At 47.5% G+C, this 15,226-nt stretch overlaps 1 protein-coding gene across 6 annotated transcripts in view; it reads left to right on the forward strand.

Moving 5' to 3' along the window:
* The window catches only part of IFT43 (intraflagellar transport 43), a 75,264-nt gene that overhangs the window by 14,273 nt on the left and 45,765 nt on the right, over positions 1 to 15,226 (forward strand). For 2 of the 6 annotated variants that reach the window (XM_043549821.1, XM_043549822.1), the window contains exons 1-3: positions 2,764 to 2,898; positions 3,734 to 3,826; positions 9,057 to 9,077. In XM_043549821.1, the coding sequence (XP_043405756.1) occupies positions 2,848 to 2,898; positions 3,734 to 3,826; positions 9,057 to 9,077 (165 nt within the window). In that variant the 5' untranslated portion in view covers positions 2,764 to 2,847. Of the gene's footprint in view, positions 1 to 2,763; positions 2,899 to 3,244; positions 3,391 to 3,733; positions 3,827 to 9,056; positions 9,078 to 15,226 lie in introns of those variants that run through there. The other 4 variants (XM_037900725.2, XM_037900729.2, XM_037900727.2 and 1 more) reach the window with 3 other exon arrangements.

Below are 15,226 nucleotides of genomic sequence, written 5' to 3' on the forward strand. Positions count from 1 at the left end.
ATAATAATTCCTTTAAACAATCACACCAGCAACAATTGTTCATTGTCATTTAATTTAGAAAGAGACCACAGCCCCAAATAGGGGACAACCATGTTTTTATGAAGAAACAGTGAAGTTTTAGCTACATATGGACAACTAATCAGAATTTTTCCCCTCAGCCTGCCTATGTGTAATTTGTGAAGGGAGAGGTGAAGAGGAGAGAACAGTACGGTGCTTAAAGTAATTGAGATCCATTTGAGCGCCCTTTCTCTCTCACTACCTGAAATGACAATTGTTGACTGTTTGGCCATTATGAGGACACATGGAGGTTGTAGGATGATAACCCTCTGCACACAGGCCCATAGATATCCATGGAAACTGTTTGATGTGTGAGCATAAAGGGAGAAAGAACCGAGACAGTGCAACATGCAGACTTTATTACTTCTTCCACATATACTGGCCTCTCTCATCAAGCACTTCTTGAAAGTAAAGTTCTCTCAGTTCCTAGACATGGCCCTATACACAAGGATACTATAATGCCCTCTACTGGGAAGCTACTTATAACATCCCTTTAGTTACACATATTGAAGATAGCAAAATTAAACATGAATACCATATCTGCTTCCACAATTAACTTTCCGTTATACCCACAGAAAGTCTGTATCCTCATATATATGACTTAACACCAACACTTTCTTTTTCAGTAGACCAACTCTTAATTTGCTTAGCTACTAAGGTATTTTCCTCTGGGTTTGGGATGGCTGTTCTTTCAAGCTTTCGTATTGCACAAAGTCTTGCATATACCTTGCATGCGAATTGATGTTGGAGGAATTTCAAGTCTTGTGAGGACAGGATACTGTCTTGCACTTGGTTCTTCTAGTGGTGTGGTGTCTTGAGAGTCTGGTCTGGATATTGGTCACTTGTCAGCCTGTGTTCTTTCTGTGCTCTGCTGATTAAGTCTCAGTGGAGTGCATATTTGATCAGGAGCTTCTGTTCTCTCTGTCTCATAACACAAGAAAAAGGGGACAGGCAATGAAATTAAATGGTGGGAAATTCAAAACCGATAAAAATAAATAATCTGTTAAACAATGTGTAGTTAAACTGGCATGCATTGTCTCAAGAACTTAACAAGATTCAAAAGGGACTGGATTTTTGTATGGATAGCAAGAATATTTAGAGTTATAATTAATGACAAAATTTGGGAATGAATATTAAACCTTGTGCTTCAGGGCTTAAGTGAATCTCTAACTCAGTGGGTCTCAAACTTTTTTTTTCATGGACCACTTGAAAATTCCTGAGGGTCTCGGTGGACCACTTAATGATCTTTCCAAATGTTGTTTGTACTGTTAGCTAACTATTGTAAAGCGCTTTGGATAAAAGCGCTATATAAAAAAAACCCTTAATAATAATTAACATTTTTTTGTTCTACAAATAAAAGCACACAACTCATATTTTAATATGAGTAATCTTACCTTTGTAATGCGATGGATGTGCCCTCTCACCCCTGCCGTGGCAGCCCCCAAGCTGGGGCTGGGAAGGAGGGGGGGGTCTCTCCCTCTCTCCCACACTACAGCAGCCCCCAAGCTGGGGCTGGGAAGGAGGGGGGTCTCTCCCCCGCCTCAACAGCCACAGAGCTGAGCCTGGGAAGGAGGGCTGTCTCTCTCCAGGAGCTGCAGCCCTGGAGCTGGGGAAAGTCTCCTTTTTCTCTGGCTGCCACAGCCCTGCACATCCCAAATTCCCCCCACTCCCCCTTCTTACCCCAATGCCCCCTCCCACCTACCCCCTATTGCCCCCAAGGCCACCACGTCACCTTACATGTGCGTCTTCTCCAGGGTCCAGGCCAACCATCTAATTAGTGGAGCCATGCCTGTGTGGCTACACTAATTAGGTTGGTGGCCTTTCATTCTCTCGTGTGCGTCCACCCAGGCACGCACCTTAGAGGGACCGATCTGCGGATCACTTGGACGGAGCTCACGGACCACTGGTGGTCCATGGATCACAGTTTGAGAACCTCTGCTCTATTAGACTTGAGGGTGAGACCTATGTGGGGGGTAGACTGCACATCTGCCGACTGCAGGGATTTCTTACTCCTCTGTCTGAAGCATCTGGTACTAGCCACTATCAGAGATAGGATATTGGACTGGGTGGAGCACAGGTGGGATCCAGAAGAGTAGTTCCTACAGTCAAATGTTCAAATGGTTACTAATCCAAAATATCTGAAGGTGACCAAAGAGCTTGCAGTTAAATGCGGGTGGTGGACAATTCTGGGTGGGAGTGGGACTCTTAAGGGTTGAGGAGACTGAGGCTTTGGGGCTCAGCAGGAATGGGCCCTTGGGAATCAGGGGAGGGGGTAAACAGACCCTTGAGAAATGGAGGAGAGGAACCCTTGGGAGCTGGGTAATGACAGGCCCTTGGGAGCAATGGGTCCAGCTTTGGGAGAGGGGACAAGGAGTTCCCCAGAAGAAAGGGCTTGTGTGTCACGGGGGTGGGATGGGTGCCGTGGATTCTATGTGGTGATGAGCAGTTAGGAAGGGTTCAGCAGGAGCGAGAGGGGCCCTGGGATCCCCCAACAGGAGATGGGGTTACAGGAAGAAGGGGGGGCATCAGAGCCACGGAGAATGCGGGGCGGGCGAGGGGGTGCAGTGGGGTACCGAGGGAGGCTGGCGGCCCTGGAGAGCCGCTCCCCAGGGTGTCAGGCCTCCCCCGCGCGGGATAGGTGTTTGAGCATCTGGAGGGCAGAGGCTTCGCCCCATTAGCCCCGTCTTCTCCCTGGGTCGCCGCGGCGGCCCCTTTAAGGGTGGGCGGGGTTTGGTTGTTAAGGACGCTGGAGGCGGGCCCGGCCCAGCTCCAGCGAGGCCCAGTTGCGGGATGGAGGCCGAGCTGGGGCTGGGCGAGGAGCCGCGCAGGGCGGGAGTCGGGGTAAGAGGGGCCGCCCCCGGGGGGCAGCCCGCAGGGACCGCTCAGCCCGCCCCCGGCCCAGTAGGGCCCTGGGGATCTCTCCCGCTTCCCTGGGGGGCAGGGCTGCTTCCCGCGGCTGGGCCCAGGGCGGGCTGCGAGGGCGGGCCCCGCGGAGCCTCCTCCGTCCCCTCCCGCTGCCGGGGGCTCTGCCCCGCCGCCCCCCCTGCCCCTCGCCGGGGCTGCGCCCCTTACCCCGGGCCGCTGCTGTTCTCCCCACCCCCGCCCTCTGTGACCCCACCCGGGGCGCCGCTAGCCACGTGAGGAGACCCAGCCCCTGCCTTGACGTCCGGTCAAAGACGACCCACGGCATCCAAAGGGCTTGGGGGAGGAGGGAGAGGAACGCACTCCGCCAGTATACAGCGTTCGTCTGCATCTGATTGATCTGGTCCTTACAGAAATAAATCTAAGTGTTGGCTCTCCCCAGCTGCCCCCAATGCTGTTGCCAATTGGCTGGTATTTTTAAAATGCATCTTGCTGGTGAGGTGGGCCTGGAGGAGGGACTTGGAGGAGAGTTTACTGGCCTTGTAGATCAGTTCAGGGAGTGCGTGCCATGCAAAGGGGGCCACCTGGAAGATGGTTCAGAGGCGGCTGTGTGAGCAGTGAACAAATGCTGGTCTTGGTGCTGGTATTGTGTTTGGCCTGTTTGTGAGTCGTACAGTGCCGTGCTAATGTTGCATTAGGGAGGTTATTTGGATTCTATTTCTCTCTCTCCGTCACCATGTTCATGCTGCCCTGAAGTTGCTACTGTCAGTAACCGAGCTCTCTACCTCCTCCCTCCCCCACCCCCACCCCCCAGATGGCAAAGATGGGCCGACGAGCCCGCCAGGATTCCTTTCCAGAGGAGAATCGTCTCATCAGGAAGAATTCCTCTGCCACGTCTACTGGAGAGGTGGGTACCATAGACAGGATAACATGCCTGCAGCATAAGGTGCCACTTAAATCTGACATTGCCCATTGCAGAGGATTCTGCATGTCTTGCAAGGTCCTGCTTCACCAGTTAAGGTCTACCCCTGGCTAAGTCTTGTTCTTATTGCTGGGGCCCACAGTGCCATTCTGTATTTCCCATTACTGTGCTGTTGAATGTCTGACTGAGTGCAGTCATAGCATCTCCAACATGTGTAACTGTACTGGGACGGGGGAGGGCAGATATGGTCTATGATGATTTCCCATGGGAGAGATGTGCATGGTGATATGGAACATGCTGGTATGGGGGAATCTGAGGATCTGCACAGGAGTGCCTCACAAAAAGCAGTGTGATGAATGTAGCTGCTTTCTTCGAGTGATCTTTTCCCGCATGGATTCTACTTTTGTTGCTCATGCACCCCGTGCTTACAAGATCAGATTTTTGGCCATCAGTGTCTGTTGGGCCTGTGTCCTAGGTGCCATCATGTTCCATCCCAGGGCATAAAGGTCTGAGGGGGCTCAACCATCATTCTTCAATCCTTCTTACCATCCAGGGCAGTGGGATGGAACCCCTGCAGTGTCTGCCCTTTCTCTGGTTTCAGAGTAACAGCCGTGTTAGTCTGTATTCGCAAAAAGAAAAGGAGTACTTGTGGCACCTTAGAGACTAACCAATTTATTTGAGCATAAGTTTTCATGAGCTACAGCTCAATTAGCTCACGAAAGCTTATGCTCAAATAAATTGGTTAGTCTCTAAGGTGCCACAAGTACTCCTTTTCTTTTTGCCCTTTCTCTGTGCATGGTGCTGGTGTTAGTTAAAACAAGAGGTAGTGACGTAATTAAATTAGTTTTTAGTTAGTAAAAACTATATATAATTTTTTCCTTCAATTTGTTAGACCTGAGTCCCCTCCCCTACCCAGGGTACTAGCATCATGGCAGAAGCTTAAAGTCATTAGGCTTTAAGACCCATCCTTCATGTGGCACTTGGATGCCTATTAATGATGGACATTCCCAGTACCTACTCTGCTGTTTGTATTAATTTTTGATGGACTATATGGGCCCAAAGAGTTAAAGGTGTTAACATGATCCTGTCACTGTCCGGCATTAAACAGTTTTACACAAAGTTTGTTATACCAAGACCTCAGCCTGCTTAGAACCATGGCAAATACACCATTAAATATCTTTAAAGCTCTTTATTAAAGATACAGGAAAAAAAGGAAAAACAGTTAAAGCCTTTGAAATGTAAAGTCTTAAATAAAGATTTGATTTTTACAACATCTCTTGTTCCCTTTCCATTTAGCTGGAGACAGTTTGTGGAAGGAAACCCCCTGCCAGCCCCTTTGACGGTCTTTTAGATGGTATTAAAGATAGCAATAACTATTCTTTTTGGGGGAAAAAGAGAAGTTAGTTGAGATGGGCTGGAGCTGTTGTTATTGCTCTTGGTGTTAAAGTCCAGTCCTGTTTCCTAGAAGACAAACCCACTCAATAGGGGAGAGAAAAGAACAGCAATGATAGAAAATGCAACTTCTGTCTGTGGTATTGACTTTCACTTGCAACCTCACAGCCGGAAAAACACAGGCACAGCACACAATCTTATTGGCCACTCTGAGACCTGGCAAACTTGTACCAGCTTTTTAGGCTGCTTAGGGCATTGAATTTAGCTGCCTCTTTTTGGTCACATGCTCACAGCAGTGATGCAGAATATTCAGTCTTGGCTGGCTAAAGCCAGACTCCTCTGAGATAGAAGGCAAAAAGAGAAGGATAGGAAAGAGAAGAAATAAGATGGGGAGGAAAAAGGCCACATGTGGGAAGGTGACTGTCTCGCATCCCAGGTGGTGGTTGGGATTATCATCTGGGTCCCTTTCTCTGGCTAGATCTGGTCAGGACATTTTTCAGGATCAGGACGATGAAGGCCCAGTGGGTCATAGTGAATCCTGGGGTCCTAGGAGACAATGCAAGTGGCAGCCATGATGGTGAAGTTCATTTCTTCTGGTCCATCCATCCCTCACCCAGCCAGTGTTGTCAGACAGCTTCTGATTTTCCCCACAGAGTCTTGTATTTTAAGGACCCTGAAAGGGGAGCGATGGGTGAATAGCCCATCCTTTCATTATTTTGTTCACCAATTAGGCTTAATTTCTGACACGCTAATTTGGGTCCACTGATTTCCAGTACAACACTTTTCTTGTTTACCAGGTGAGATCTTAACACTGTCCTTGAATTATATTAGTAGGCCTTTTGGTTTGGATTAATTTAGTCTGTCTTGTCTCACTTTTGCACTTTTTTCCCATTCACATTTGTTATGTTGTTATGACATTTTATGAACTTTCACTCTTTGAGCTCACAATGAGGGTAGATTTGTAGGCCCAGTTATTACGGTACTGCCATGGAGAAGGGTCCATCCAAGAGCGATGTTCCATTTGTCACTCTTACTCCAGGTGCACTCTGTGGGAGGGAAGCCAACCTGAAGCTGTTCCTCCTTGAGAATTTGATGCAAGCCTCCTCACATACTGAGGAGAGGGCTTCAGCCAGGCCTCAGCCGTCTGCTGGTGCCTCTCTTAGTGCCTCTCTCTGTTAGTACCCTGGTGGGCTGAGATGCCACTACAAGCTCCTGGGTAACATCTGCTCAGAGCCTCATTTGTACACTTCTACGTCTGTGTTAACGACTTATGATCGGCAGAAAGGAGCACTGCTCTAGAGATGAGCCAAGTTACAGGTCACCATCTGTCAAGGTTCCTTCCCCACTCTGAACTCTAAGGTACAGATATGGGGACCTGCATGAAAGACCCCCTAAACTTATTCTTACCAGCTTAGGTTAAAACTTCCCCAAGGTACGAAACTTTGCCTTGTCCTTGAACGGTATGCTGCCAAGCATTTTAAACAAAGAACAGGGAAAGAGCCCACTTGGAGACATCTTCCCCCTCCCCCCCAAAATATCCTCCCAAGCCCTACACCCCTTTTCCTGGGGAAGGCTTGATAAGAATCCTCACCAATTGGTACAGGTGAACACAGACCCAAATCCTTGGATCTTAAGAACAATGAAAAATCAATCAGGTTGTTAAAAGAAGAATTTTAATTAGAGAAAAGGTAAAAGAATCACCTCTGTAAAATCAGGATGGTAAATACCTTAGAGGGTAATCAGATTCAAAACATAGAGAACCCTCTAGGAAAGCCTAAAGTTACAAAAAGACACAAAAATAGGAATATACGTTCCCTCCAGCACAGCTTATTTTACCAGCCATTAAACAAAAGGAAATCTAATGCATTTCTAGCTAGATTACTTGGTATCTTAACAGGAGTTGTAAGGCTGCATTCCTGATCTGTTCCCGGCAAAAGCATCACACAGACAGACAAACCCTTTGTTCCCCCCTTCCAGATTTGACCGTCATTGGTCATTTGGGGTCAGGTGCTAGTGAGGTTATCTTAGTTTCTTAACCCTTTACAGGTGAAAGGGTTTTGGCTCTGGCCAGGAGGGATTTTATAGCGCTGTATACAGAAAGGTGGTTACCCTTCCCTTTATATTTATGATACCATCCCTGGCACCTGAGTCACTAGACTCTTGTCTTGGGCTCATTTGTTTAAGGGCCATAATCTTAAGAAGGCTCCTTCTGGTGTCCTGGTGCTGACTTCCAAGACAGCAGGTGCAGTGCTCACTAAATTGGCAGACTGCGCTGCCCTTGGTACCCACCCTGGCACTGAATGACTGAGTACCTGTAGCGTCTGCACTCAGAGCTTCAGGATCGTGCACCTCAGTACTGACTAGCTCTGTGGCACCTGCTACTTTGGCAAAGACTAAGTGACTGATTGCTGGGCCTGGTACTAGGTCACTTATCCTTGAGAAATTGAAAGTGGTGATATCCAAAGCATCTGCTTTGGAGTCACCAGTATGCTAGGTTTAAGAGGTATGCCTTGTACCGACCTCTCCTATGCTGAGACAGGGCATGTGATATAATGGCCCCTCCCTTGGAGCAGCCAGAAGTGGAATCCATGTGACAATCACATGAAAAAGAAAGGTTACTAACTTTGCAGGAACTGTGGTTCTTAGATGTGATGTTCACATTTAGTCTATGATCTGCTCCCTCTTCCCATTACTTTAGAGTCCTATGCCACTTGGGTGCTATACTAGCAAAGAAACTGAGGGATGGTTGGGCCTCCTCAGCCTTTTATGCCCTCAGGAGTGTATGTGTTGGGGCGGGAGGGTGCACGAGCGCACCTAGGACACAGACATGACCCCAGTGGACACTGCTAGCTGAAATAATCCAATCTCCTGTGCAGGGGGTGCATGTGTGTAATCCACACATCTCCTGGGTGTGATGTTCTGTCCCCTCTAGTAAAAAGAAAAGGAGTACTAGTGGCACCTTAGAGACTAACCAATTTATTTGAGCATAAGCTTTCGTGAGCTACAGCTCACTTCATCGGATGACCACTTAGAGATTAATGAGTCTGCTACAGCCTTAGCTAAGGGCTGTGTGGCTTTTAGCTCATGCAATAGAGACTCATGCATTTAGCTCCAAAAATCCCAGGTTCAATCCCACCCACTGATGACCAGGGTCTGTCAGTGTTACATGTGCACCAAGAATGAAATCTGTGTGGGTAATGTATCATGCAGAACCACAGTTACTGTAGGGGTTCTGGTCATGCTCAGGAGGCAGTGGCTCCAGGATGCATAGCAGCAGCCTCCTGCTTATATAACTCAGTTGTGTGACTTGGGGCCCTTTCTGGGCTATGGTGCTCTTGCAGATGTGTTTATTCTGTAGAACCCCCTTTTCACCACTACCCTGCATCTATGTGTGGTTTGGGACCTTTCATTCTTTAGAGAGAAATGACTTTATCTACTCTCTGTTGGCCTTGTTTGTAACTTGGATTGCTCCTTAGGCAGTCCCTGGACAAGCATCTGATTTGTGGCAGCTTCCTGCTTCCTTTGCAGTTGAATGTGCATGGCCAAACTCTCTCCTGTCTTGGTCTATTTCACTGACACCCACACAAAGCAAATGTAAAATGTCACCACTGTGAGTGGGGAGAGTTGACATTCACTCTCTCCAGGTGTGAATGATTACAGAAGGTGTGTGGCAGGGGAGAATCAGGCGCACAGTGTCCTTTAGGTGTTGCTTCTATTCGTTCCAAGTTGAAATCCAGAGACTTGTGTTGGGGGCCTTTCATGGTTTTTCTTTTTTTATAATTTCTTTCTCTCTTTTTTTTTTCCCATGCTGATCACATTCTAGGATGAAGACACTGAGGAAAAGGTAGACCTTGTGGGACTAGAGGCTTCTGGGTAGATGCTGGCTTCTCCTAGGGAAACTGGCAGGGCTAACCTGTCAATGCAAGTGGAGATTGCCTTAAAAGGGACTTTCTCACAGGAGAATAAAAGATGGTAGTCTCATGCCTCAGGCTCAATGATTTGCCTGCTTTCCCTTGGCTCTTACTGCTATCCTTTTTTTCATAGAGATTTCCCTCCTTCGTAGCTGCTGCATCCTGCACTAAGGTTACAGTCATGCATGTTGCCACAGAAATGGTGGGGACATCAGATTCCATGTTGAAGCCAATGGGAGTAGATGAGCTGGGAAGGTGCTATGCCCTCAATGAAAAACATATCAGCAATTAGTGACCAGGGTGTCAGATCGGATACTGGGTTTTGATTTTTATCTATGGTATGCTTGGCAGGATGCCCTAGTGTGAAAGCTCCCCTTTAGGAGTCACGGAGTCCTGCTGGAGGAGGCCAGTCAATAGACAAACTGGGTTTTAGCTAGGATGTGTGCCTGTACTCTTTTTGTGATATTCTTCTGCCCCGGGAACTTGGTTGCACCGCTTGCGTTCTCACTGGACTGGCTCCTTGGGAAATGTTATCGCCTGGAGGGAATTGGGCGAGTTTGGGTTTCGTGCTGAGCTCCTGAGTTACATGAAGGGAGCTGCATTTTCAGTAGTGCTCTCCTGTATGGATTTACCATAACTAAAAGGCATTCCTGCAAATTTCACAGCATTCATTTAGAAAAGGGAGTCCTGACTGCTGTTCAGGATGTACTAGAAACTCATCAAATGAGCAATTGTTTCCTGGGGGGAAGCTTGGAAATGCTTCTGAATTTTCTGAAAAGCTTCAGGGCTACGAGTCTTGTGTAGTTTCTGCCTATGTCGGGAGTCACTATTGCCCAGTCCTCCTGGCTAAAGCTGCTTATTGTGTATATTAGATATGCAAAAGCTTCTTTTAGCTGAAGAAAGGTAGAGAGGAGAAAACACCATCCCAATACCCTAGTGGTAGCATAGCATGTCCTAGCTGGTCTCTCACTCCCCTCGCCAGAAGGATCTGGGCATTCTGCAAGGGCTGAGCCCTGGAGGGAAGTTGGAGTGGACCTCCTTTCTTCTCCCTCACCGCCAGCAGTACTGCTGAGCTCCAAAGCTTGGAAGGAGTGCTTCCTGCCTCAGTCCAGAGATGAGGGGGAAATGGGTTGCATCCTCTCCAAACAGGAATGTCTTTTCAGAGCAGATGCTGCCTTCCTCCCCAGGCTTCTCTGAGCTATCTGGTTAAATACAAGCTGATAAATACGGTATCTTATTGGTCTGCTGTCATGTGAATTTCTTCCTCAGGCCAGTGCCTGTGGGCCTGATCCTACAAGGTGCTGATTGCATTGAAGTCTGTGGGAGTTGAGGGTGTTTAGTAGCTTGGTGTCAAGCCTTCTGCATGTGATGGGAACTACTGTGCATGAGGCAGCTCAACAGTGAAATGACTGTGTCTGCCACTTAACAGTCAGAACACCACCGGTTACCAGGTCCTCACTTTTGTCAATTGTCTGCTGAATCAAAGCTATGGGGGATCAGCTCTTTCTTTGGGTTTTTTATTCCAATCCTAGGAAGCCTGTATGAGGTCCCATTCTGGAGGGGTTATGCGTGAAGGCTAAAGTCCAGGAAGGAAACTCTGCCTCTCACCTCATTACTTCTGGCCACAGGATGTTACTCTCAGTTGGCCTGATGCCAGTCACAGAGGGAGAAACAGCACTGCAATTCACAATTTTCTTTTCATAGTATCATAACAGTTAATGGTAAGAAAGATCCACCTAGTTCATCCATTCTCCTGCTAGGTCAGGGCAGGATCGTTCCCTATATTAGAAGCCCCAGGGTTGTGTCCCAAGTAGTTTTCACTGTCTCAAGTGATGGGACTTCTCTTGGGGGATGATTCCACAGGCTTTCTTCTTGCTGCTGGGAAGAGAATCGGCCTAAATCTTCATCCTCTTAATTCTGTCTGGTTAGATCTAATTACATCCCCGTGTATCACCCTAGATCAGCAGTTCCCAAGCCAGGTCCTACTGAGCACTTGCTGGGAATCTGGAGAGCTGCCTGGTCACATGGTACTAGCTCCTTCTGGCTGCTACATTTCATTAAAATAAACTAACATTATTTTCCTGAGGGGACTTTTCCATGTGAGCAGTTGTTGCTACAGAGATGATGTGTGATGAGAGGGAGAGGAGGTGTCAAGGAGGCAATTGTTCTAGTGAGAAGTGATCATTGCTATGAAATACTTTAGGACCACCTGGCCTAAATCCTGGCCTTCCCTCCCTAGGGTTTACACCCTTCTGATACCTGGTCATTTTTTATATTGAGGTTACATTTATAAATAATTTTATAACAGGAAAATAAATGGTTAATTGCTGTAGGGTCTGATGGATCAGTAAGTGGCTCATAATCATCTGTAATGCCAACTACTTGTGTCTATAAAATGTTTATAATCTCCATTTATTAACCCTTTATAAGATTATTATAAATGGAACCTAACTATCAAGTGTGACCACAGACTTCTGCAGCTACAATACGTCCCTCCCTTAGTCATTGCTCAGCCAAGCTGAAATACTTAGCTTCGTTAATCATCAGTTTGAAGTTGGCCCCTCCATCGCCCTGATGACTCATATAGCCCTTCTCTGAACTCCCTTTGGGCTGCACTGAGTGTTTATAATCTGGGCTCTTCCTGTATTAGCTATGTTCCCCACTGGGGGCTGAAGATTATTGAACCAGCAGCATTTGTGCTCTTTCTGTGAATGTGCCTGCTCAAGTCCTGCCCTCCATCCATCTGCCTGCTCTAGGATGTGTTCTGCGTCCCCTGGCTCAGATTTGAATGCCTGCCAGGTTCAACCAGTCATTGGGCTGCGCTTTCCAAGGCTGCCTAGGACACATAGCAAAGAGATGTGAGGTTGGTCAATGGAATAATAAAGGGTCTATCCCAGTATCTCGGCTTTGTGGTGAGGAAGAGAACATAGTTAATCTGGAGGGGCAAAGTGTGTTGGAGGACTGAGAAAAGGAGTGGGAACCAAGACTCTTGGTTCTGTTCCTGCTCTGCCACAGATTTGGTGTGTGACCTTGGACAAGTCCCTTCTCCAGTCTGTGCCTTAATCCCCTTTTGTTAAGTGGGGATAATGTTGTGTGGAGATTGACTAATATTAGTCAAGCAGCTGGAAAAGTGCTGCTTATTATTTAAATTAAACTGGTCATTATCAGGAATGCAATCATGATTAATAATGTGAGCTATTGTTGGAAACAGATGAGGAGAATATAAAGCAAAGTACTTTACATGTATAACTTAGTACGGGCCTGATCGTGCAGGTGAGAAGCCCCATTAAAATCAGTAGCATTACTAGTGTGACTAAGGCTTGCTCACCTGGGTGAGACTTTGCAGGATCAGAGAAAGCAGAAAGTGAAACAGTGTTGTTTTCTTGCTCAGTTCTTGTTCAAGCACCTCGCTCTGTATTTGGGTTCCCAGCCCTGTTTACATGGTAAACTCTAATGTGATTCCATTAGCCACCTCCAAACTTTCTCAGAACCTAAATATTGACCCTGTGGCATTCCAGTCTGAGAGTTACAGAAGGCCGAATAAGATGCTTTTGAGCCCATTGTTGCATATGGCCAGCAGTGGGTTTATCCCAATGGGGGATTATTTATTTATTTTGAGGAAGCACCAGCTCTGTGCTAGGTGCTTTCCCAATACCCTCTGCTCTGAGAAGTTTAGAACTGAAGGAGTCCTGTCTTGCTCCCACAAGATACTTCAATCCTTCTTATTAGTTATTATTTGTAACTAGGAGCCCCAGACGTGGACCAGGACCCCATTGTGCTAGGTGCTGTACAAACAGAACAAAAAGACAGCCCCTACCCCACATATCTAACAATTTAATTAAGAGCTCTTGCTCTCTAGGGTTCTGCTATCCCCCATGATGCTCGACTGTGGAGGAGCCCTCAGCTAAGGCTAACCCCTCTTGGTATGTGACATGCTACCAAAGCTTTGCATGGTTTGGTGTGGTGTTGGGGTGGGAGTTGATAGCTCTCACAGTGAGAGGCATCTCAACAGAGCCTGAGAGAAATAAGTGCCAGCTCCAAGGCTGTATTTCTTGGCGGTGTTTTCAGTTGTGAATTCCCTCCCAGATTTGCTTGGCAAACATGTTTGTCCTGGACTGGGCTGAACTTACCTGCCATGTCCAGAAGATTCTGCTGGCTATCTGGATTCTGTTGTCCTCTGCTATTAGGAGATGCATCATCCACCAGAGGGGAGACAGTGTTTCGGAAGTCATGGGCTGTTACACCTGTATGGACTTGCTTCTCTTTCCATGTGGTTCTCTGTTGCCTGCAGACATACTGGACTCCCAGCCATGCCTGGGCCTGCTCAGCTGGAAGTTGGCCAGATTCTTCAGGAGGAATCTGAAAAATGCAACTAACTCATGTTCCCTAATTAGGCCAACTTCCCCAGTGTGAGCCCCAGCATCATATGACCTGGTGCTCCCCAAGGCCCTGTACTGCCTCTCTCCCACTCCCCCCGGAACCCCAAGCGGCCAGCCAGCAGGGCAGTTATTTTCAGCCCGCTGAGGTTCTCTGTTGGCCTTTCAACGACATCTTCCTTCGTTCTCACCAAAATAGCTCTTCTAATCAGCCACGTTCCCCAGCCTTTTTTGTAGCATCCTCCCTATTCAACTGGCCTGGCTGTTGAGTTGCTCAGCAGCTCCCTGGGTGGGGAGAAGGGACAGACACTGAGCATCCCATGGGAAATAGTTTTATTAAAAGATTTTTTTCCACACATTTATTTCATGCTTTGAATGCTTCCATCCTGAGCCCACTAAAGGAGCTGATGGAGGGGTATAGCTGGATTTGAACATTTGCTACCAGTACATAGCCCTAGGGAGGAGCAAGCTGATAAAGGGACCTTTCTGTATATAGCCAGGATGGGTGGGAGGGGCATTGCTGTGTAGCCTTGGGGTGAGGAGGGACCTTGTTCTGTAACCCCAGGGTTGGAAAGGATAAGCCCTTGAGGGGAGTGCATTGATGTATAGACGTGGGGGGAGAGGGAAGGATATAAGCCATAGGAGGGCAGGGCAGGGTGCCATATGCTTCAATATGTGTACTTTATTGAAAGGACAGAAACATGGTCCTGATTTACGTAGCTGGATATGACACTGTTTTATGGCATGAAATCCTGACAACTGTTGTACAGCATGGGCTGCTGTGGCTTATCCCCTTTGTGAGGTTGTATAGAACTTTTGGGGCCCTAAATTAGTTCCTTGCCATCTTCATGCACCTCTGACCCAGTTTTCCTAGTAAAGGGAAGTAAGCAGCTACTAGGACAAAAGGGTCCTGGAGAAGTGAAGACCCAGTCCTCCAGGGATTTAGGATACCCCGGGAACTCCTGGGAGACTGATTTGCTAAAGGCAGCTTTACTTCTTTCTAACAAAGGCCTTCTAAAGAGAGGGAGGCCCCTAGGGAGTCTGGTAGTGGAGACCACTCTCCATTATCCTAGGAAGCTAGGGGAGTTGGTTTGGGCAGACCAAGGAATCAGGCCTTCCCCATGTCTTATTCTGTGTGGTGGCTGTACAGACAGGTTTATTTGTGTGGCTGCCCAGAGGCACTGGGGCTATTTGAGTCAGAATTCTTTTGTTTGATGATAATTAAAACTAATTCATGAGCCCTCTCCAAGGAGGCAGCTTTTCTTAGCTGTAGAGGAGCCTCGGGTAACTTATTGTGGAGACTGAAACTGAAGCCTGGTCCTTCTTTCTCTCCACTCTGTGGTGGTTGTTAAATGAAAACAAGGCATCTACATACAATCCCCCCTGCCACCAGACCTCCACCCCCAAAACTACTGCCTGTGGCAGGGAGTTGGGCCTTGTACTTCTATTGGATGTTGAGTAGGAGGTATGAGATACATGGGATGGACCATCATGGCCTCTCAGGTTGGGATTGAGGTCCATGTGCCCTCTGACACACACTGTCAGTGTTGTTTGAGTTCATATTTCCTGCTGATGGCTCCCAAGAGGTGTTGTGATGATGAAAGAAAATGAATTCACGTTTCACAATCTCTTCTGAGAATCTGTTTATGGAAAGGACACAGTGCATCCATAACCTGCCTCTGTAACACTAATAATCTTCTGAAAGG

This window comes from Chelonia mydas, chromosome 6 (genome assembly GCF_015237465.2).
Source record: "Chelonia mydas isolate rCheMyd1 chromosome 6, rCheMyd1.pri.v2, whole genome shotgun sequence".
Lineage (NCBI taxonomy): Eukaryota > Metazoa > Chordata > Testudines > Cheloniidae > Chelonia > Chelonia mydas.